The sequence below is a fragment of the Nesoenas mayeri genome (genome assembly GCF_963082525.1).
Source record: "Nesoenas mayeri genome assembly, chromosome: 1".
In the NCBI taxonomy this organism is placed as follows: domain Eukaryota; kingdom Metazoa; phylum Chordata; class Aves; order Columbiformes; family Columbidae; genus Nesoenas; species Nesoenas mayeri.
In genome coordinates, this window is record NC_137541.1 from 42,206,913 (window position 1) to 42,230,147 (window position 23,235).

Consider the following 23,235-nt stretch of genomic DNA (forward strand, 5'->3'; position numbering starts at 1 on the left):
GCCTTGGGACTCGCAGCTAATCCTGAAGGGCTATCCTGGAAGCTTTATACGGAGATGCAGCGAAGGAGAAGAGAGGGGGTGACATGGCAAGGAGAGGCACCAAAAGCCCAGAAGAGCAAACCCATGGTACATGTACCCATCTGGACAGAGTGTCAAAGTCCTGCCACCACCTTGCCACTCACAGGGAAGTGTGGGGAGACTGGAAGGGCATGTACCAGCAGGAGGACGGAAGAGTCCCTTGCAATCCTCATCTTAGCCTTGCTTTGCCTAATGTCAAAGGTCAGACTTAGAAAGGCATACTGGGAAAACAGTTCCTGTGTTGTTGACCTGCACTGTAGGGAGTTGCTGGGGCACCAAAGTGGTTGTTTTATATGTGCTCATTTTTACTAGAAGAAAATTAATGTAAATGTCAGCAACTACAACACAGGAGACTGGTGGCACACTCAGAGGTGTAGTTCGAAGTACTAAACATAGTGAGAGCAAATGTGCCCTGGGGGTAGTTTGTTCCTCCTGGAACCTAACATAGGGCTGGGCTGGCAAGAGAATGGTAAAGTTGAGCTCAGGATAGAGGTAAAATGCACAGAGAAGCTTTCCAATTCTGCTGCTGTCTGAGCCTCTAAACCCTGAAGCAGTGGTGTGAGAATCAGCTTTGTTGTAACTGAATCCAACGTGATCTTTACATTGCCAGTGGGGATCTGCTGGGAATCTATCCCAAAAGGGCTGTGGTGCAATTGCAAAGGGGAAATCAGCCCACTGGACTGCAGTGTGATGTTACAGTGACACTTCAGGTTCATAAAAAGCTTAGAGATGAAGAGGACATAGAAATAAGACGTGAACCTTTCAATAGTACACGACCTACATGAATCCGTCTTGAACTTGAAACTGGGAAAATAAATATACAAGAACTGGCAAATGCTGTGGGGATCATCTTTCTCTAGATCAGGCCATTCAGCCAGAGAGCTGGTTTGTTCATGAGTTTAGTGACAGAATGGAGAAGAGGACTGAGAGCACAGGAAAGGTTGTGGACATAACTAGCCCTGCAGGACCCAGAGAGAGGCTTCTGTCCAAAAATATAAATATTAAAGCAGGTGGTGTCCTTTAGCCACACCATTTGCCTTGAGTCATCATGGCCTGCTCTAGTCCTAGAGCTTGTTTGACTGCCTGGAAATACTGTTTGGACATAAAAAGGAGTGTCCTAAATCTTGTTCATAAATTAAACATACAAAAAATATACATATATTGTATAAATTGATACATATATATATATAAGTGCCTTGCTTGACATATATATATGTATATAAATTCTAAATTCACATTTCCATGTTACCTGGAAGGAAGCATGCAAGAACAGCATATGGAGGAAGAGATGCTGAACAAAGTTCTGGTGCAGGACAGGTCTGCCAAGGACTAAACTGCCTCCAGCATCATTCCTCAAGAGAGCTGATGAAAGGGGAAATGCTTTTAGCCCCCATTTCCTCTACACAGCAGTTTCCCTGAAGATCCACAGAGCAGCTTCCTGTATTTCACATACAGGCCACAGGTCCAACCAAAATCTGAGGCACCACCAGGCTAGAGCTGGAGAAGGAAAGGCAAGCAAAAACCAAAACCTATTATTAACCAATCTGATAGAAAAACGTAATTCACAGGTCAGCAGCTGAACCTGGGCACCAGAATATGGAGGACCCTTGTTTGCCCATGTCAAAACAAGTGATCTCTGTCCCACCTCTCTATTCTCTCTGTGAGTCTGTCAGTCCTTTATGACCAACACCCCTGGTTCTTTTCAAGATCCCCTTTCTTGTCCAAAGTCCAATGGCCTCACAATCTGTCCAGCTTATGCCCAAAGGGGCAGCCAGCCATCTTGCAAACAGTCTCTTTGCATCCCACCAGTTTCTCTGCATACCAAAGAGCACCTAACTGTGTCTATAGTGAAGAGATCAGATGTTTTCAAAGGCCTGGATTTCATTAGGGATTCCTGTGCAATCTCACCTTCTGAGGAAAGTCAACAAATTTCAGCCGGGCAAGAAATCGCCTCACTTCTCCACGGCTGATTTTGGGAGTAGTGGTGTCCTTGAGCCACACCATTCGACCTTGACTCATCATGGCCCACTTCAGGCCCAGCTTGCTGACCGAGAGAAATCCTGGCTGCTTTTCAGAGGTTGCAGTTGTTGTCACAGTGATATGAAATGCATCCTTCTGGAGATCATTAATTCCAACTGGTCCATCAGAAAAGGGAGAGAAAATATTGATGAGGAGTAAATGGTTATGTTTCTTCCAGAAGAAATCTTACAGTCTTTGCTCAATCAAAACATCCACTGGACTGGGGGTATATTCAGTCTGGCTTTACAATTGCATGTACTTCAGTTTATCAGGAAAAATGATTTTAAGTTAAACATTTTCCACGGAAATAAACTGAAATTTAGATCAGAAATTGAAGGGTTTGGTTCCAGGTGATGTGTTTGAGTTTGACATAAGACGTACATATTTCAATAATGCACTTCACTTTCAGAGAGCTTTCCTTCCCACACCTATTAGCAGATATTGTTTTACCTCTATAGAAGGGGAAACTGGTAAAGCACGGGCAAGTCAGTTCACTCCAGTCACTGCAGAATGATCTGTACAGACTTCAGAAATCCCAGTTTCTACCAAACCTCTCTAAAAATTATATTCTCTTTGTTCTTGACTGAGCTGTTTTTTTGTTGTGTCCCTATGTAGCATCTTTTCTATGCTTCCTGGCCTACTGGACTCAGTGCTGTATAAAATGATCTTTTCTCACATATTCCGCTATGCTCAACAGGCTGGATGTTGGTTGAAGTGCTTTAGAAAGAGCAAGGATATCCAACAGGGACTGTACAACCTTGTAGAGATATTAAACCCAGATCTACTTGTTCTTGAAACACACATTTAAATATTTTGGATTCCCCTTTTCAAAAAGAAAGAGGAAGAAAAAGCACAGCTGCTATCTCAGAGAGTAGAAGAAGATGGCCAACAAAGGCAGAAGTGTATCTGAGGTGACAGAGGAAAGTTTCATAGTGATTCTTCATGCACCACCTTAAATCATAAATAGCTCCCTGGAAAGCCAGGGAAATTCTAAGGTGTAGGACATGCGTGAAACCAACTCAGACCTTTCTTCACTTAAACATGTGAAGAAACTTGGTGGGTCTTCTACTTGCAAAGTAGGAGTTGGACAGAACCCTCCTTCAGGAAGAAGATGAACCTTATTTCTCATTGCTAGCCTATGTGTGGTGAACCTCAGGTGCTACCTTTAAAAGCACAGCTACACATAATTATTACAAAGCTACCTCTCCCTTCATATTTCTTTTTTTCTTTTAACATAGGTAGTTTCTCCTCCATTTGTACTCACCTGCTGAAGCGATGACTTTGTCTGTGGCATTGGTGAGGTCCAAAAGGACTGTAGGAAAAACAGGATGAAGGAGATAGAGGTGGTGCAGCCCTGGGTGCTCAGGTCTGGGACCAGGTTGCTGTTGGAATGAAGGACAGACAAAAACAATGCAGCTGGCTAGCAAAGAGGGTTTAGCTTTGCCAAAGAAATGAAGAAGTTTTCTGTCACTGTGCTGTCTTTATGTGGATCAGAGAATCAAAAACTCTACGGTTTTACAGAGATGAAATCCTGCTAAGTTTTTTTTCTAAAACAGAATTTGTTCTACAACTTCTGTTTGGTGTGACTGAGATCTGGCTCTGTCAAAGCCAGCTTGATGAGTGAAGCTACAGTCTGGAAGTGTGAGTCTCTATGCTGACTTGTGTGCCTGCATGCAGAGAAGCAGCACTCAGGGGCTGGGAACAAAACTGCAGTAAAAACATCTCAGTGTTGCAGAAAAAATTAAATTCACACAGAAAGTTTTAGTTTTGTGGATGCGAACATTCTGTCAATAAAACTTTCTGGTGAAGAATTTGCACACAAAACCTCCAGTGTTCAGACTCAGAGAAGGCAGTGTGTCAATGCAAGAGGAAAATATGTCCCTGAAAGCCTTCTTGTATGGCAGGTTTAAAGTTCAATTACGTTAGGAATAAAAGACAGGGACTGCATGTGCCTCACAGAGAAACCTCAAAGTGAAGAAAGGATGCTTGCTCACCAGACTTTGTAACACAGGTTGTGCTTCATCAGCCCAGAAGAGAAAAACAGACTTCTTGTCCAAAGTCATGACTGACAGTGCATCAAGTTGTTGCTTCTGCCATGGAAGTTCCTGGTTCCAAACAGGGAGGCCAGATTTGCCATCTACCACCATCACCTCAAGGCAGAAGAGAGATTTAGCATTAACGAGTGTTCAGGTGTGGGTGTACGGAAAGTCTCCTTGCAGTGGCATGGACTGTGCTGTTCCCTTTCATGCCTGTGGCCACAGTGTGACAAGTGTCAGGCACAGAAATGGGAAGAGTGAAGACAGGCAATGACTGTCCCCTTCTACCCAACCTCCCTCACTCCTACGCTGCCACTGCCCTCCTTGCCTTCACTTGATTTACCTTTTTTTTCCCATCGCCAGTCTGTGCTTGCAGCATGAAGTCCAGAGTTTGGTCAGCACCGAAGTAACCTGGTACAGGCTGGCTGCAAATTTGGAAAAAGAAACACTCAGCCCTATCACAGAAAAACAGGGATTTCAGATGGAGGCAGAACACTTAATTTCATTCTCCATTCTGCCTCTTAAAAAGGCAGGATTTGGCATGCTAAATAGGATCTTTCATACACTCAGAACTATTCTGACTGTCAGGAACCATTTGCTGGTGGATCAGAAAAGTGAAAAATCATCAAGCAGCTCATGGTGCTTGTTAGCCATTCTTCAGAGTTATCTGTGTGGAGGACATTTCTTGCTGGGCTGTGTAGACATCTGTTTATCACCCTGTGACATTAATCTGCATTGTTATTTGCTTAGCACAAGAACTGCGCGGTTTTGCTATGGTCATAAAAAATTACCCAGCCCTTTCAATATGCATCGGCAGATTTGACCTCCTGCTGAAAGTGCATTTCCCAGGCTGCCTTAGCTGCATGAGACAGCTTTTAATATACTCACCATTAACGTCAACTCATGATTCTTTGTTTTCTTACTGCTGGCGGTTTTATAAGCCTTTTCATAACCTTCAGCAGTTTAAATTAAGTCCCCTCTCATCCTCTCCCTTCTGAGTGACATAACACTATTACTTTAATATCTCTTATTATAACTATTTTCTAATCATCTTGCCTTTGGCTTTCTGAGTCTTATCTCTGTCTTCCTTATATTCACCACAGCTAGAAACAAGGTTCTAAATATGCACAAATGATTCTTCAAAATTCACAGAATCTGAGATTTTATGGGAAGGCAGGGTCATCAGAAAATGTCATCCCTCTTCTTGTTGATGATGGACTGCTGTATTTCACCCAATTAACCAAGTATCAGTGGGCTGATTTTGACTAGATCTACCAGCCATGAGGCTTGCTACAGAAATAGAAAGATGAGACGAATTCATGGACTTCTCATGACAGTCAGTTCTAATGATTCATCTCACTCAAAGAAACATGCTTGCATTTTCGTTTCTTTGAACATGAATGGCTAGCACTCCTAGGTACTTGTTCTTACTATGGCAAGATTAAAATGCCTGTTGGTTCCCATTACTTGCACATGCTTATGAACTCACCTTTCAGGCTTCTCTTTGGTTACACAAATCCATTGACTTAAATCTTCCATGCTAAAACATTTTTTCCATCCCTTTTCTCCAATTTTTTCCAGCTTTCCCTTTAAAATCTGCATAGCAGAATGGTTCCTGACCAGCAATGCCACAGTACAGTAGTGGCTTGACTTCTTACTTTTATACTTATATACTTATACTATTTATACTTACTGCATCAAACAATGTCATTCGCTTTACAGACACCTTTGGCAACCAGAACCAGTGCTTTCAAGGCAGTATCATGGGAGACTCTTACAGCCTGAAGGCTCTCCAGTAGCAAAAGGAAGTAGTTGGTAGTTCTATCAGCATAAACTTAAAACCTCTCCTAAGGTGCCTCTTCTTGTGTCCCTTACAGGTTACAGTCAGTGACAGATCCCACAAACTGAATGCAGGCAGGCATGTGTACTTTAGATGCTACCAATCAACTGAAAAATCCCCTTGGCGCTTTCTCAAATGAACCAGAAGGCTAGTAATTATTCCTGCCAAACAATAATCCCCACAGCAACCTGCCATTAATCCTCTCTCATCTGAAACATCCATTTACAACACAATTTTCAACTGCTTACTCAATTTCATGGTCTCTGAACTTCGCCCTTGTTTTATGATTACTGATTCTCCTTTATGGTTTTCCAGGGATCTTGTCAAAAGCTATATGGAAATGCAGCACATCTGCAGTGCCCAGGTTGTTTTTATCAGGGACTGTTCCCAAAGGGCTGGACTCAGTCTGCCTGGCTGGAGTGGTGTGTCTAGGGGCAAGTCTATCCAGAAAAAAAGGAGCTCAGCTAGCTCTGTAATCTTTGTCTTATGAGGAACTGAGCTTGGGTCTGTTTGACTATCTGGTGATACCCCTGAGCTGAATTAGTCCCCCAGCCTGTGTTTCTCAAGCAGAATTTCTCTATGTCCTAAAAAAATACCCTCTTAAATAAAAGCTTGTTCACAATATATTCAGTTTACTAGATTTCATCTCTCTTAATTCCCAGAAAACAGGCAGTCCAGGACTTCAGCACAGTGGCCTTGAACAAGAACTGCTTTCATTATTTTTCAATGCCTAACTGGCAGCCCCTGTACACATGCTGAACTCTGTCCCTTGGGAGGTCACAGAACCAGAAGAAACAGGGCTGGAGTGCAGCAACTTGGGATACCAGTTGCCCAGAGAGGTAGTGGAGTCCTCAGCCTTGCAGACAGTTAAAACCTGGCAGTGCATAGCCCTGAGCAGCCTGCTTTAGCTGAGCCTGCTTGAGCAGATAGATTGGATTAGTCAATCTCTAGAGGTGCCTTCCAACCTCAGCCTGTGATGATGTGAATGGAAGAGGTAAAGCAGTTCTCAACCCTTCTTGATTTGAACTCATAGAAAATTTCCAATTAATCAGTTGGTCCATTCAGAAATTTCTTGCATATCACTGATTTTACAGCATCTATGGACTGGCTTTGCTTAGTGAGTACACAGCCCCAGACACATCCAGAAGTCTGCAGACTCTGGGCCCAAAACACTTTTAGTTTGTCTCCTTTCCCCATAGCAAGGTCAACTAGCCATAAGCCATTCCTAAAGCCATTGCTTATGTCACCCATAAGCCCTCAAGAATGTGGACATTAACTGAATATCAAACCTAGCTGAACACCGATTTTTTTTTTTTTTTTTTTTGCCTAATGAAGTTCCGCTGACTTCTTCCTATTGATGTTCTTGATAGTCAGGTAACACTGCACTGAGAGCTGCTTTCTTTCCTCTAGACAGCAGAGCAAGCAATTTGTTTCCCACATAATTTCCCTCAACTGTGCTCAACTGCCCTTTGCAAATATTTAATATTGGGTAAGCTGAAACTGCTGGTTATTATAAGTCCACGAGTTCTGGCAAATTACTTCATTTCCATGTGTGAAATTAGAGGATAAGCAGTATTACTTTGAGATTTACATTTAGTATAGATGGTGTGCTGACTGCCCTCAGAGTGCTCATTTTCAGCTTTCAAGGAATATTAAGATCTGTGACCCATACTCAGACACCTTCTCTAAATACTTAACATCTCAAATGCAACTGGTCTCCTCCACTGAGCTGGCAAGTGGCAGCCCTGAACAGCAGATGGGCTGAACCACACACCAGTAATCCCCTGAATTCCAGTGCCACAGTAGTCATGACAACAATGTTGGGTACCTGAATCAAGCCCCTAATTTGTGATCACTCACAAGCACACAGCTCAGGTTTGCAGCCTCTTGTTCCTTGCCTCCCTGTTCCTGCCCTCCTCACTTGTTCAGTGATGCATTTGCACACCTCCAGTTCTTAGATTTCTCTGCAGACATGGAGAATCCTTCTCAATTGCTTTCTAAGGAGCATATACACTTAAAAGTGAAGAGCAGAAAACGGTACAGGAAGAACTAGGACAGAACAATGTTTCCACTATGTAACCTGCTGATGTTCTGCAGTTCCAGGGTCCAACGGGGCTCCAGGTCCTGCCCTCGCAGTAGGATCAAGCCCTCTTTGGTTGTGATGAGCAGGTTGCTGCAGTTTGTGTCAGGTGTCTTCACTGTCTGGAGAAAGTCAACACCCCCACTGGGACAAATGGAAAGCAGAGAGGAGATTCTGAGTCTTGTATCTGCATATCTTAGCACTACCTGCCTGTCCACATGGCAATTCATCCCACCTAAGATTTGAACTGTTCTTGGAGAAGCCCATCTTTTCCCCAGAGATGGAGCTTAGCTTCCTTTGGGGAGTTAAGTGGGTTAAATTCAGGTGCGGGCTCTTCTGAACATCTTGAGCTACTATAAAAAACATGGAGTGTAGGGGTTCACATTTGCTCCCTTCCTTTTATTCCCATCCAGACTGATCTTGACCACAATTTGGCAGCAAAGAAGGAGCAGCTGAGAAATCCATGCCCACAATGCTGGACATAGACTGAGCTTCCCAAATGAAACTCCATCAGCTGGGAACACCTTTCTTTTTCGTCTAGGTATGCATCACAAATTGAAGAAAGGAAAAGAGCAGGAGAAGCAAAGGATTTATTTTTACCATACTCTGCATTTCTTCTGCTAGGACAACTGCAGGACAGGGAAGAAACAGTGGGTTCCTCAAAGTACTGTTATCAACTGAGAAATGAGAAGGACAGTATTGAAGTAGGAGGGACCATCTCTAGGAGCACTAAGAAGCGCCCATTCTCCCCATCCTCTCCCGGCAGAAGCAAGATGATAAGTCCATCTCCTACCTATAAATGTCAATGAGCTCTGACAGGTTGACAGATCTGCGCTTCTCCCACTGTGGCTCCTCGTGCTGCAGCATTGCAGGAAAGCTGTCCCGGTTTCTGGCTTGGGTAAAGATATCCCTCAGGGCAACTGCTTGAACATTACCTGCCAGGAAGAGTAAAGATGAAGAGTCCTGCCTGCAAAAGTTATCTCCCTAGTAGCATGGAGGGTCCTTGGGACCACTGTGGTTGTGGTAGAAGGCAAAGAAATGCCCAGAGTTGGAACTTTCTTGGCATGATGTGCTTTTGGGAAACTCCAAGGTATTTCAGGCTAGCAGGTATGGGTGCTCCTGTACTTTTCCACACCGTGGCAGTGAGGCTTGTTCCCATGCCCCCTACTTTTACAGCAGAAGGCATGGTAGAGATAACCCAGGGATGCTCTGGCCCATTTTAGGTAAAATTAATGTTTTCTTAGTAAGGTGAAGAGCTGGAGAGGCAAGGTGCAACTTACCAAAACCAAATAGGATGTAGATGGCTTCCCGGCTGGTGATGTGGACTTGGGGGCCAATCACTTTCCCTTCTCCATTGGTGCTGTACATCACAGGCCCACCCAAAGCAGTCCCATTCTTTCCTGACACCAAGATGAAAAACACATCAGGCTGCAAAGAGAGAGATGCAGAGATTTTTAGCAGTGCTTTCATCTTTCCTGGTCTCCACAGCAGGAAGCTCCACTGCTCTTTCACCCACAGCAAGGTCTAGCTCGTGGTCTTTTTATCTTTGTTCAGACTGAATTCCTGGGACTCTCACATTCATGCTTTTCTTGACTGCAAGTACATCAAAGATGGAAGGGACTTCAAAAACCTGAACTCCTCTAACAACATTAACGCTAGATTTGTGGGGAGGGATAATCACAGAGGAAATCTGCATCTGAATTAATCACATAAGTATTTCTTTCTTTTGGATAAGCTGAATGGTCCTTTCTCCAGAGATATGTCTCAACACGGCTCCCTATGCTGCTAAACATTCACTTCAAACCAAGCCTTCACTGAACAAAAACAGATAATTCTGAAGTCTCAGAAAGGGGTAAATAATGACCCTTCTGTTCACTTCCAGCTGACAAGAAATGCAGGTAGTGTCATTATTGCTTGATCTCACTGCTTTGAAAGAAAAAGGGGGCTTTCCAGGGAAATCTAAAGGAATGGATATTAGGGGCTGTTGCAGCTCCTGTTATAGTTTTCCACATCAGTCTCCCTATTCTTCCTCTAGATAGTCGAGGTCCTATCAAACCCCAAGCAGGGCTATGCTGTACCTGTGTCTCTTTCAGAGCCAGAACAACAATATCTCTAGTCCCGTCTCCATCTACATCCGGAAGAATTGCAGCTGGTGCAGCCAAGAACCCACTTGAAAGGTGGATCAAGTTCAGTGTCCAGATGGTCTTGCCTGTGGGAGGAACAGGATGAAAGAGACTCACAACACTTGGGCAACCAGTGGGCATCCCCAGAGGGTTCCAAAAAACCTTCTTGAAGAAGGAAGCAAGAGACGTTGTTTCCCTCATTCTCTGAGAAATAGAAAGACAAGCCTACAAACTGGGGCAAGCTGCAGTGGAAAGCAAACTTCTCCCAGCACTTCTTCAGATTGTCTTTTAGTCATGCCTCAAATCCTGCTGTGCTTGCTGCTTAGAATCTCTCTAGAAAGACCTGAAACCAAAACAATTCCTGAAACAGCAGAGAATATTTGTGGTTCACTCTTGGAAGGAGAACCTAAATGAGAGTGCTGCTCTGCAAGACAGCAGTTGTTTTCCTCAGCCAGCAGTAAAGCCTGTAGGTAGATGCCAGGAAAGGGAACAGATGGGCAGTTCTGATATTCAAAGAGCAAATCTGTGTCTCAGTTAAATTCCCAGCAGCAAATAGCCACTCTAGCATGGCATGTTTGCTCTACCTCAGGATGAAAGCATGTTAGCAGACATGATGTCAGTAAAACCTGATTTGCAAATTGGCAAATAAACACCCAAAAAAGGTAAAATGAAATTCAGTGCTTTTACTTTTCTATGATTCTTATGCCAACACTTCTGCTTTTTCAGTAAGAGTCTAAAAATGCCTTTCTGCTGCTGCTGCTGTGTAGGATAAGGTTTGCCCTTGCGTGACAAAGGAAACCAAAGGCCAGACCTGCAAACACTTGCACACATTAATGACACTACTACTGTTGATAAAGGAGACAGTTGATGGTCCTGACCATCAATGAATGTATGTAGTAGAACAAACAGCAATCAGAGAATGGAGATGCACGTGATCAAGTGATTAAAAATGCAGTATTCATTCACATCTAATCAATTCTTCTATGGGTGTAATTTCTCTTGAAGGTTTCCTGGCTGTAGCACGTCCTTATATAACTTTTCTAAGGATGGTGCTCAGCTTTTCAGTGCTGTTAGGTAAGTGCTGAGTTGTACTAACAGCTCAATGGTGCTGAGAACAGACCTCACATACCCTTTATACCATGGGGATGCTACAGGATAACATGAACACCTTTAAATGTTCTGAGATGGTAAGATGAAGATGCTGCCACAGAGCAGCAGCAGTTTGGATTTTCTTACCCTGTGTAACTAGAAATTCATTAGTGTTTTGACTCCTTCCTGTGTGTAACTAGATAACAGCCACCACGAAGTGCCAGCAGTGAATCATTCATTCTTATCAGTCCTTTAAAGAAAACAAAACAGTAATAACATATTTCTAATATGCTGGCAGTTGACTCTACCTGTGGAGGCACTGAGAAGGCCGAGGAATTTTGCTGTTCCTGTAACAAGGCAGACGGGCTCTCCAGGTGCCCCCAGTGACAACCCTTTGCACTGCACGCTTCGAGTCTCCTCTGGAAGCTGGATGGACCACAAGGTGCTGCCATTCATACCAGAAAGGGCCACCACAGTTACGGAGGGCCTAGAGACACCTAGAAGAGGCAGGAAAGAGAAAGTGAAATCCCTTGGCACCACGAGCTATGTTCACTCTGCCTTTGGTCTTTGTGCTTGAGTTCCAGCTCTAGCTCCTAGAGCTGAGTGGCTCAAATCAGCCACATTCACACTGTCTGAAAGTAAATGTCAAAACCCACCCCACAGGCGAGTCTCTCTGCCTACAGAGCCTAGCAGTGATTTCCAGACAAGCTCTGCTGTCAGTCAACAGTGCAGACAATCACAGAGGTTGGACCTGAGCTCACAGTAAGAAATGTGGTCAGCTGGGCATAGAGGCACCAAGATCCTGGGGACAACCTGCTCAGTTGTGCTGAATTCCTGGTGTGAAATGTACTGCTGTCAAACCAGACTGATCCTTTTGATCCTCTCTCCCTCTAGATCTCCCTCTCTTGGCTAGCATCAAGGAGAAACCTCACATGACTCCCAAGACAGATGCCACCTCATGTCAAAGTCCTGGGTTGTTTGTAATTCTGGAGCACTAGAAAGTGACTGGCAATCTGAGAGCTTTTTCCTTTGTTTTCCAAAAGAGTTTTACTGTGAAAAACAGATCGAATGCAACCAGCTGGTGTAACTCAGGGTCCTTTTCCTAATTCACTGGTTAGCACAAAGTAGTTGCAAAAAAAAAAAAAAAGTGCTCTGTGCTGTTTCGATTGACTGTTGGCTCTGATTCCAAATGTCAACAACTGACCACAGACATAACTGTGGTTACTGTAATCTCCACTTAGTATGCTCATATCACAATTTAAGATGAATACATTTCAAAATAACAACAGTCCCAGCTGACTCCAGTCTTACTATCAAAACAACATGCAATATGACTACACAAAGGGTGTATCTGGGCCACTAGCTAAAAGCAAGTCTGAGCCCACTCTAAATCAAACTCTCTTCCCAAACTGAAAATCATCTGATTTATGCTAAGGGGCTGCCTGAGCCCTAGTTCTCTTCATTGGGTTGGCAGGGACTAAGAAAAACTAACTCCTGAATGCAGCTCACAGCTGTTGTGTGTACAAGCTGGAGAAACAGCTAACAACGTCATAGCTTACTCTATTAGGTACCTATCCTGACCTTATCTCTACTTGACACTGTATGAATGCTCTGAGCACAAGCTATGGGAGGGCTGATGTGCAGCTATGTGGTTTTAGGATTGTGATGTGTTTACACCTGCTTTAGTGTCTGCTTTCTGTCTTCTGGCATAGCTATAGACCAGGATGAAGCTACGCATGACTAGTTCTACTCAGAGTGTGCTGACAGCTGTACATATGTCTGCGATGAAAGATAAATACAATGCAATGGGAATATATAGAACACAAGGACAACCTTGGAGAAGCGGTATCTTCCCTATCCACTAACTATCTTTTTATTACCCAACTCTTCGAACAACCAAGGCATTCTGCTCTCACAGGAGTTGTCTTCATGCTATGCAATGTATGCTTGCTATCTGAATACATCTCTGAGACTGAACAGGGTCATGTAATCTCAGGTGATGCCAGGCTGGGCAGAGGCCATACAGCAGGCAGCTGGGAACCTCCAGGACTTCAGAACTCAGTGCAATAGGATGTCACTGGACTTGGCAGCCTCTGTGTAATAGTGGCCGGTATCAGCAGGTTGCTGCTATGTTACCTGAGGGGTGTGAGGGCTAATAGAGAAAGCAAAAGCAGCCAGAAGGAGGAAGCAGGGCTAAACAGCTAGGCACAGCAGTTTACCCACCATCAGGCAGTCTATTATCTGTGAATTAACAATGACTCGAAGCCTGGAAAGTATATGGAGTGACTTGGAGAAAAAGGCAGAAAGGGGAGGGTGTTTCCTGCAATGTTGACCTAAGGGGCATTAGGGCAGAGCTGCCCTAAAAAAATTCATAATGTTTCCTGTTGGCAAGCAACTGGCTAATTTAGAAGAACCAAAGTGCTCCAACAGTCAGCTCTGCCATCACTGTCCCTGTTACCAACTACCCTTAGTAATGACCAGGACACTAGACCACAGACGAGGAAAGAGTCGAGACTATCACTGAATCTCATTTGTAACCTTTGTCAAGTTGCTTCCCTCCTCTGTGCTTCCACCTCTGTGCCTGTAAAATGGAGGGAGGTAGCCTGAGCTCTTGTGAAGGGCTCTAAAAGATAACAAGAGGGGAAAAAAAACCCACCTTATTTCCAATTGCTATTTGTAGAGCAGTCCTTTCTGATTGCTTTATCTCTGACCACAAGCCAAGTGTGCACAAATACAGGAGAAAAAGATGGACTTGCCCCAGTAAGAAATAAGGGGAAATAGATTATATTGACCCAACAGGTATGGGAGCACAGGCTTGCAATGAAAATTATGAGCAACGTGACAAAGCACAGACACAGTACACCAGCCATTTTAAGGAACTCTGAAAAGAGCAATGAAGTAGATTTGCAGAGACAAGAACTGTTCCCATGCATAAGACAAACAAAGGTCTGTACTGACATGTACAGAAAGAGGAATGGAAAGGAGCTGCAGTGCTTACCCCTGACGCTAGCATTCATCAAGGCAGTGAAGACTACGAGGATGTCAGGGAGCCCATCGCCGTTCACATCACACAGCTCCAGTGGGGATAACACACCACCTGCAACAGTCACAGAGAATCACCACACCGTTGTCAAAAAGGCCACCCAGCCCATCTTCCATGCTGGGAGAGGAGGGCCAGCCCAGAAAAAGAGACTCATGGACAGCCAAGCATCACGGAGTCTACTAGGGAACCACCAATGCCAGGCAGCTCACACCACAGCAAGATGGTTCATTGCATGGAAAGGCAGAAATGTAGCATCTGGGGCAGGGAAATGAAAGGGAAAAATGGAGGAGGTAACAGGAAAAGATTTCTGCATTCCACTTCACTTTCTGAGCTGATGTGAGAGCCATATATCTTACGAAGGGCTAGATCTGGAAGCCAGTGGTAGAATGCAAGGAGGGAGAGACATATCTAGACCTGGCAGAAATTATTTCACAAACCACTGTTACTTTACTGCAGAAGTCAGAATAGGAGATACTTTAGAAATGTTACCAGTGGCCTGAATAGGATGACAAAAGATCACAAATGTTGATTTATGGATTCAAGCAGGACAAGAAGACAAAAGAAATAAGGTTAGTTAAGCCAGACAGAAGACACAAAGACTTTAATCCCTCTCCTGCTGAACACACCCACACACTTCAGTGTGGAGGTGCTGGTGAAACACAGGATGTAGAGAGGGAGGTACTATGTTTTAAAGTGGGCTGGGCCATGTCCATCTGGAACAGAGCATACCATCTGAACAAAAAGGCAGGATGGCAGAAGAGTCAGAATGGTTTTTTTTGTGTTGACAGAAACAAGATTTTGTAGCACTGTCATCTACTGATGTCAGATTTCACAGGCCTCAGCTTGAAGAGGGAGCAGGACACAGTTGCTCATTTACTATTCTACTAGGAGCATCTGCAGTGGTGAGGAAGGGCTTCTGCTCTGACCTGGCTCTCCCAGATAGGTCTCTCCCACCGATACCCAGCCTGGGAGCTGCCACCTCCCCCATGCCAGATGCTGTTCCTGAGGCTTTCTCACCTGCTCCCTGACCTAGGTTGCGGTTCCAGGTGTTATGCAAGTCTCTAGGGGGACAGGGAATTAGAAATGCGCACACCAAGACAAGAATCATTGAGACCACCACAGTGAGCAAAAAGATCGCTGTGCGCAGGTATGGCATGAGGGAGGGAGCAGCCTTCTGCTCCAAACTCCCAGCCGTCTCTGCAGAATAACCCTCAGGCGTGCTCTCTGACGTGTGCTGCTTTGTCATCCCAACCTCCACATCAGAGTCAGGGTCCTGCACCTCCTCAGGGGGGCTCTTCCCATTCTTGACCCCCCCGTTCTTCTGGATGTTGAGTACCAGGTCATCTTCACTTTCATCACTGTCAGCCTGAGTGAGGGGATCGTATTCCCCAAGGTCTGGGCTCTTCTTTCCTGAGGAAAGAGATGGAAAGAGACAATAAAGCATGAGTTCCTTGCTTTTGCAGCATCTCAGTGGAGAAAAGGCTGCAGTGGAGAGTGATACAGAAGGAACAATAGCGCAGTCCGTGTTTTGCATGGATCCAAGTGAGAGGTATGAGAGAAAAGACAGGGTTTGTCCATGAGTAGCAGCTGCAGGAGAAAAGATGTCAACAGCTTTTTTTCCCAAGATAAAGGTGTATCTATATCTATATACATATCCATAAACACATGAACTGACTTAATTCAAATACTTTCCTGTTTGGTAATGAGACACACTGACGTGAAGTCATGCTTAACAGTCTTGAATACCTAAACTGCAGCACTCTCTTGACTTCAGGTTCTGAACTCCTTTAGCGTTTGCCAGCCTCTAATCCCGACACAGCCCCTTTTCACTTGTAGTCTGTGTTATATGAGGAGTCCTCTCTCTGCAACTCATTTTTCCCCTGCTCCTCCTGCCTGGTCCAAGTGTACCATATCTGCTGTCCTGTTTCATGAGGGACAGGAGGGATAAAGCACTGCACATGGCTTCTTTGTAGTGCTGTTAAAAATGGGTATCGGCTCCCTGAAGATGATGGCAAAGTGATTTTCCATATTTGGGCCAGTAACATGCAGGTGTCTGAAGGGATCAGGCCTGCCACTCTAAGACACCATGTCTCTTCATGGCTCAGCACTGTGAGAGGGAGTGCTCCAGCCCCGCAACAGGAAACCATGGTGCTCCTGCTCTGTTGCTGCTCCCACCAGAGCCGACAGCTTGTGCTTGGCCTTGCCAAGATAGATAAGTTAGTACTGATGCCTTCAGGTGGTGGTACAAGAAAGTAACTTAGCTTTAGGTGTCTCCCTCACAGATGCCTGGCACATGGACTTATTCTCCCCCAAGCCCTAGACAGCCATGGGGAGTGCGACGAGGGCAGGTGCAGAGCCCGGTCATACATACTGCTGCAAAGCCAGGGCCATCTGTCTATGGGGCCAGAGAAGATCACGCAGACCCACTGCCCTGAGCTACGAGTAGAGGATCACGTCTCAGGGAGCTGCTCTGAGCCACCAGGCTGGGCATGGAGCCATGGCCACTGCTCCAATGTTTGCAGGGTCTCAGTCTATTTCTCTCTCTCTCTTGTTCCAAGGGGGGACTTTGCTATCCCAGATATCTGCCTTATTTCCCTTTGTCTAAAGTTGACCTGAGACAGGAGCTAATTTGTGCCCAAAGATGCTTCAAGTGATACATGCAAGGCATAAATTATAAGCAAAAATATGCAAGCTGCAACCACTCTCGGACACTAAGATGATGGGAAGGCTTTACAGAGTGGAAATTTAAGAGCTTTTATGATTATTCTTCCTGCATAAGACAATACGTCCTACTTTTGGTTTTCCTGTTAAAGGCACACTCACAGTTACAAACATTGTAGTATCTAGTTAGTGCAACACACCTATTTTGCGTCATCTAGAATGCATTTTGCAGCACGTATATCTCATTTCATTCTCATTTCTCACCCCACGAAAACACCTTCACTTCCCTTTCCTGTACCACTTATAAATGGCATTCAGTGTCAATTTTACGATTAAAAAAAAAAAAAAGTCAATCCTACTAAAGGCCAAATGCCTCACACTAAGTAGAACAGCCAGGACAACCCACCCCCACTGAATAGAGGGAAATAAAGATATCTGAGATCATGTACATAAATTACACCCTCCCTTTTTGAACTAGGGGTTTCTACAGAAGACTCACATCAAAACAATCTGGTGCACACACACACACACACTCCAAAAAGCTGTTCCTTGTGGAGGTAAAACACCCAGCTAAACAGTATTACATTCCTATGGGACAGTCAGGTGTATCCCTGTGAGACAATGCATTGTTTCGCATTGATCTGTTCGAAGTGTGGGCTTTTCAGAAGTCTTCATAACCTTGGATCCATCCTGTGAGCAGCACAGAAGGCCACCAAACTCAGTGGCACACAGCTCTCTGCTCAGAGATTGTAGTGACAGCACTGTATGAATTTCCCAGATGTCTATACAGTAGGTTGTGCTGATAAGTTGCTGAAGGAGTACTCAGCAAAACCAAGAAATTCAGAGAGGACTCACTGGCAGGGTATTTGCAGCTTCTCACTACAGATCCAGATGTGCCAGTTCAAGCCAGGTCAGAGTGGTATGAAAAGCAAATGCTGCTGGCCCACGAGTAAATGGTATTTAGCCTGGGAAGTCAAAGTTGGACAGTTATGTTAAGCAGACTGCTCCCAGTTTTGGAAACTTCTGTGCTTTGAGTAAAACAACTCAAAAGCATAATTACATTTCAGATACACTGTGATTTGTTTAATTATCTTAATTTCAGACAGTCAATCCAGAAGACTGAAACCTGCTGTTCATCCTTGGGGCAACTAAAAGCATTGGCAGGAATGAGCTTTATCTTGAACAGTTTTGTTTCAAATCTCTAGGAGACAGAAAGGACCTCGAAACTATGGCTTACCATGGATGGAACTGAGATGTTGGGATCATCAACAGTGGTGTCAACAACCACAGACAACCTGTAACAGGAACACCTTTCCTGCTGAGAACCAGGTAAGAATCCAAATCTACTCATCAGAGGCTAGAAAACAGCTGCTACACAGTAATGACTTACAGCTTTTTGTGATCTACACAGCAAAGGATGTTTTTATATGTAAGAAAGCTATAAAGCCTGGCCAGTTATAGAAGAGCTATAAAGCCTGACCAGGAGGCAGAAACTGGCATTCCTTCTCCATAACCTTCCTCAAAAGGTTAGCTGGCACTCTCGCAAGGCACAGCCACTCAGTAAGGTCTGGCATAAAATGCCCTGATGATTTTTGTTTTTAAATCAAAAGGAGGGAAGACACTGTCCTTTAACAATGGCTGTTGGAGCACTCATGTAGCACACGGGAAACCCACTTGCATATCTAATCTCAGAGGATTCAAACACTCATCTCCCACCATTCAGAGAGCCCTAACAATCAATCTGTAGCTGTTTTGGGAATGTTTCTGGAGGGGTGGTGAGGACACGCTCATTCTGGCCTCCTGAGGCTGTTCTGAAGTGCAGAGAATATGTAACTCGTGATTCACCTGGCTAGAGAGAGAGCAGATGGAACATGTCTCCTCATCTGGGCTTCAGGTCAGTTGCTATGGGAAGGAGGGATACCACACCTTGCTTCCTGTAATTACTTCCAAATGCCTTTCCAACAGAAAAGCATAAATAGACAGGAAAAGCAGTAAACACTGTATGAAAACAACGGCAGTCTCACACCATTTAGAGAATTCTGATTTATTAAGAAGTGCTCCAGAAGTCAAATTCTTTCCTTTCTGGTCAAGAGCAAGGCTCAGGCTAGGGAAAGACATTTTGTCCATGAAGAGAAAGCTAAAACTGCCTCTGTTGCAAGTGATCAGCTGTCAGAAAATCCAACACTCCCATGTAGTTTTCAACTTTCCATCGTGGAAATGGAAATGTTAAGACCTGAGTTGGCCTCTTGGTGAAACTCTCACTCTGTCTCCTGAAACAATAATCACTGCATAACCTTAATGATAAAATGGTCTCTGCACTAAGGAAAACAGACTCTAGACCTAAGTTGAGCAGCTCTGTGGTCTTGCATAACTGTATAACTCATATCTTATCTGTCTCTTGCATAGCATCTCTAAGTGGTATAGACTTTGCATTCACTTTATAGGGGACAGAGTTAAATCAGTTTCCATGCTGCTCTGTGCTCTCTCCTACAGGTATAGTAAATAAACTGTTTCTGTTCTGACCAGCTCTAAATTGTCTTTTGTTTTCTTCCACAGTGCCAGCAATAAAACAGAGGTTCTCAGTTAGTGGCCTGTGGTTACCATCAACCTGAGGAACTGTTGCTCGTAGTCTGTGGCTAAATTACTGATCATGTTGCCCTAGTGTTTTTTTGGTTTTGTTTTTTTTTGCAGCCACTGGAAGAAAAAGCAAATACTAAAGAGAGAGGTTTTCAAAGGCAGAAGAGAGAGAAAATGCCCCAAATGTATCAACTTTCAAGGGCAGCTGGACTCTAAACTGCACTTTAATCCCCTGTGCATTCTCCTAACAGTACTTTCTGCATAGGCAGCTCTTGCGACTATTGCAGAAGATGAATGTGACCTCTTATAGAAGATGAATCATGTGATCATGATTTGGAAAGGAGACATCTGTGAGGTGATCTGTGATGGAATCAGGTCCCACTCATAATGAAATACTAATTTCTAGTGCTGATGGCTTGAAAGATATTAATTGTAATATTTTTTTCTGGTTTTGACTTACTGGAAAGGCTTCTTTGAACTCACTTTGGAGTGAAAAGGGCCACTCTTGGACTTTAGATAAGTACAATTTTCATTGCATTATTCCAACGATGATATGCTGGTTCCAGTATCCTTTGTACTCACTTCATGTTCTGTTTATTTTTCTTTTTCTTTCCCAGCTGGCAGTTGGCAGGCACAAGTCACTGGGTACTGCAGACATATCTCTAAGCCCACAGGGAGATAAATTGCCACATATTGATGTAATTAATTTAATGAGATGGAGCAGGAAAAACCAGCTATAGCAATAGGCTCTCTGCTTTCTCATTGATGTTGAAAGCTACATTTTTCAAGAGTTAACCACACAAACAAGGTATGATACGTGCAATTTAAAAGAAAGATTGATGCAAGAACTGTATTCTTAACTGCAGTGGCAAGGCCTGTGCTCTGTTCAACATCAGTGTGTCCCAACAGCAGATATCAAATACATCACGCTGCTTCCAGAGGTCCCAGAAGGTATCTGTACATGTTATTGTACAGTTCCCCAATGGCCACACCCCAATACACACACTTACAGCCACCAACTCACACGTTTTCTAAACTTAATGTAAACTGTATTCCTTTCCATTTAAACAAATATATATATATATACACACACACATATACATAAAACCTGGAAAAAAATGCTTTGTAAACAAAACTTCTTTGAAAGAGATCTAACAGGCACTACATAAGCTAAAAAATAATTACTCCATGTATAGGTTACTAAAAGCTGACAGCAAGGCCCCTGAAGACACTACTGTGATCTTTATGGACTGATGGTGTAGGGAAGTACAACCTGCTCACTGAGTGTAGCTTCACAGAGTGGTGCACTGCAGGACCACAGTGATGTGTGGTGCCGGGGAGGAGTCCCATCTCTGTCCCATGGCTGTCCCAAAGGCAAGACATAGTCAGCATGAGGCACTTTCCCCCTGGGTTAATGCAGCCAGGTGCATTGGCACCCTCTCCAGTCCACCCCCCAGCAGCTAGCACACTCTCAAGATCTGGTTTCCAATGTGTTTTCATTCTCTTTTAATCTCTTCGCTGAATAGAACGGTTGTTGGACTGCTGTTCACTGCCTAATCTTCGAAAGATCTGGTTCCCCGACACAATAGTCCCTTATGCTTGAATATCCTTTCATCTCACTGAAGATCTCTGGCTGGAAGGTATGCAGGGTTGGCAGGCAGGCTTTAAACATTTACCTAAGGTAATTGCAGTGGCACAAGCAGCGGCTTTTGGGGGCAAAACCCGTCAGGAGTGGATAAGACAGGGTGTAACACTGTTCCGCGGTGGTGCCGGCTATCTGGAGCCCTTCCAACCACAGCCGTTCTGTGATTCTGCGATTCTGCGCCCGCTTCTGCGCGGCCTGCGGGACCCGGCGCCTCCTCCCGCGCACCCCCGGGCCCAGCTCCTCAAAGGGCCGGGGCCCCTCGCCGCCACACACGACGCCCCCGGAGCCCCGAGGTTCTGCTCCGTCCCCTGCAGCCTTCCCTTCGCCACGGGACCCGGGTGGAGGCCGCCGGCCCCCTCAGACTCCCCGCGCCTCCAGGGCAGCCGGGCCTGCCCCTTCCCCCCAGCGCCGGGCCTTGCCGCACATCGCCACATCACCATGGCAACGCACCCTACCGCCCCCGGGGAGCGGCAACCGTGCTTCCCCATCGCCGAGGGCTGCCCCAGACGTGGGTACCCCCGGCCCTGCTCGGCGCGGCCCGTCACTCTCTGCCCGCCGCGGGTGCAGACCCCTTACCCGGCAGCTTCAGCGCCCGGGACAGCACCGTAGCCATGCTGGAGAGGCGCAGTGCGCATGCGCGCCGCCCACCCCCTCCCAGCGCCTTTCCGCGGCCTGCTGGGAATTGTAGTTCTGCGGCCTGAGGCTCCCCGGGAAGGGCGCCCGCCCCCCGCAACACGGCCGAGTCCGGGGGCGCGTCGCTCCTCACCCGCGGAGCCTCGCTCTGCTGAGGCGGCGGGCAGCCCCGGAGGTTCCTGTCATGGGGAGCTGCGGGTGAGAGCCGCTCGTGGGCAGCCAGGAGGTGCGAAGGGTGCGGGCCGCTGGCCCCGAGGTGTTCTCGCCATGGGGCTGCCCCTGCGGGCGGGGCTCCAGGTGGGATGGTACCCGGGCCATCACCTGGCAGGTGCCGCTCTCCCTCAAAGGTGGCCATCCGCCTGGCATAAACTTTGGGATTCCTGTCAAAACCGAGGCTCTTCGCTAGCCCAGTCATTCTTCGTTTGCTCCCTTTTGTTTCACAGGGGCAGAGACTCACAGAGTGGTGGGGGCTGGTGGCAGCGAGCCATGGCCAGGAACAGCCCAGCTTTATACAGCCTGCGTGACTCTGCTGGGCACACACACATCAAAAAACACACTTGTTGTCCTAAGTGGTTTATGCAGAGCATGCCAGCCCTCTAAGTTATTCTTGGTATAAATATATGCCTTCATTCTTCTTTAGGAAGTTTTTGGTTGGAAGGAATCTTATTTGTTGATATGGTTTTATTTGCAACTGTGTGTTGTGGGGTTTTTTTGTTTGTTTGTTTGTTTTTCTTAATTACAAAAGACCACCAGGATGTTTTCCAAAGCTGTCCTTGATCTTCACCACAGCCTTCTGAGGCAAGTGAAGAAGTGAACTCTCCCTTTCCCACGATGGGGAAGTTGACCAAGGAGGGTTTTGTGGCTTCCTCAAAGCCACAAAGTTTCAGCTTCCCAGTTCCCAGACCCATGCTCAGGCCACCTAACACCACCAGTTCTTTGAGTCATGATTTGTGTGAGAACTCTCAAATCTGACTCCTTTGTCACAGAAGAAGGGAAAGGAGTATTGACTCCATAATCAAAAGAGAGTCCCATTGGCTAAAGAGCACATCACGCTTCCTCAGCATCTGCTGCTGTTTTCTCCTGTTTCAGGTGCTGTTCCTACAAATAATGTACTTACTCTTGCCTTTCAGGTCTGTCCTGAAACTCTTTAAGTAATAACAATAAAGAAGGAGCAGAAGAGAGACACCAAGTGGTCTAGCTGGTGAATTTTTTATTTTTTTTTTTCAGATTCAAACAGGAAAAAGAGTAGTTTTGATCCAAAATCTTTTGGTACCAGAGGGACTTTTTCCATTGATGTCATCAGGCTTCAGATCAGGACTGTCCGGAGAACACACTTGCAGAGGCAGTTCCAGGTGGCAAACTCTGGAGAAGCCATTAGTTTCGTTATTGTTCTTTCCCTTCCAGGTCTTCC

The 23,235-nt window shown here is 45.3% G+C and overlaps 1 protein-coding gene across 1 annotated transcript; it reads right to left on the reverse strand.

Annotated features, from left to right (window-relative positions):
• Window positions 1-1,553: 1,553 nt before the first annotated feature.
• On the reverse strand, window positions 1,554-21,804 carry FAM234B (family with sequence similarity 234 member B; the record flags this gene model as incomplete). Its single annotated transcript, XM_080344815.1, has 13 exons — window positions 1,554-1,575; window positions 1,987-2,213; window positions 3,362-3,479; window positions 4,092-4,247; window positions 4,477-4,558; window positions 8,054-8,197; window positions 8,847-8,988; window positions 9,334-9,481; window positions 10,132-10,262; window positions 11,574-11,762; window positions 14,264-14,362; window positions 15,326-15,718; window positions 21,768-21,804. The coding sequence occupies 13 exons, from the start codon at window positions 21,802-21,804 to the stop codon at window positions 1,570-1,572; spliced, it is 1,872 nt and encodes a 623-aa protein (XP_080200941.1). The 3' UTR covers window positions 1,554-1,569.
• Between the last annotated feature and the right edge of the window lie 1,431 nt (window positions 21,805-23,235).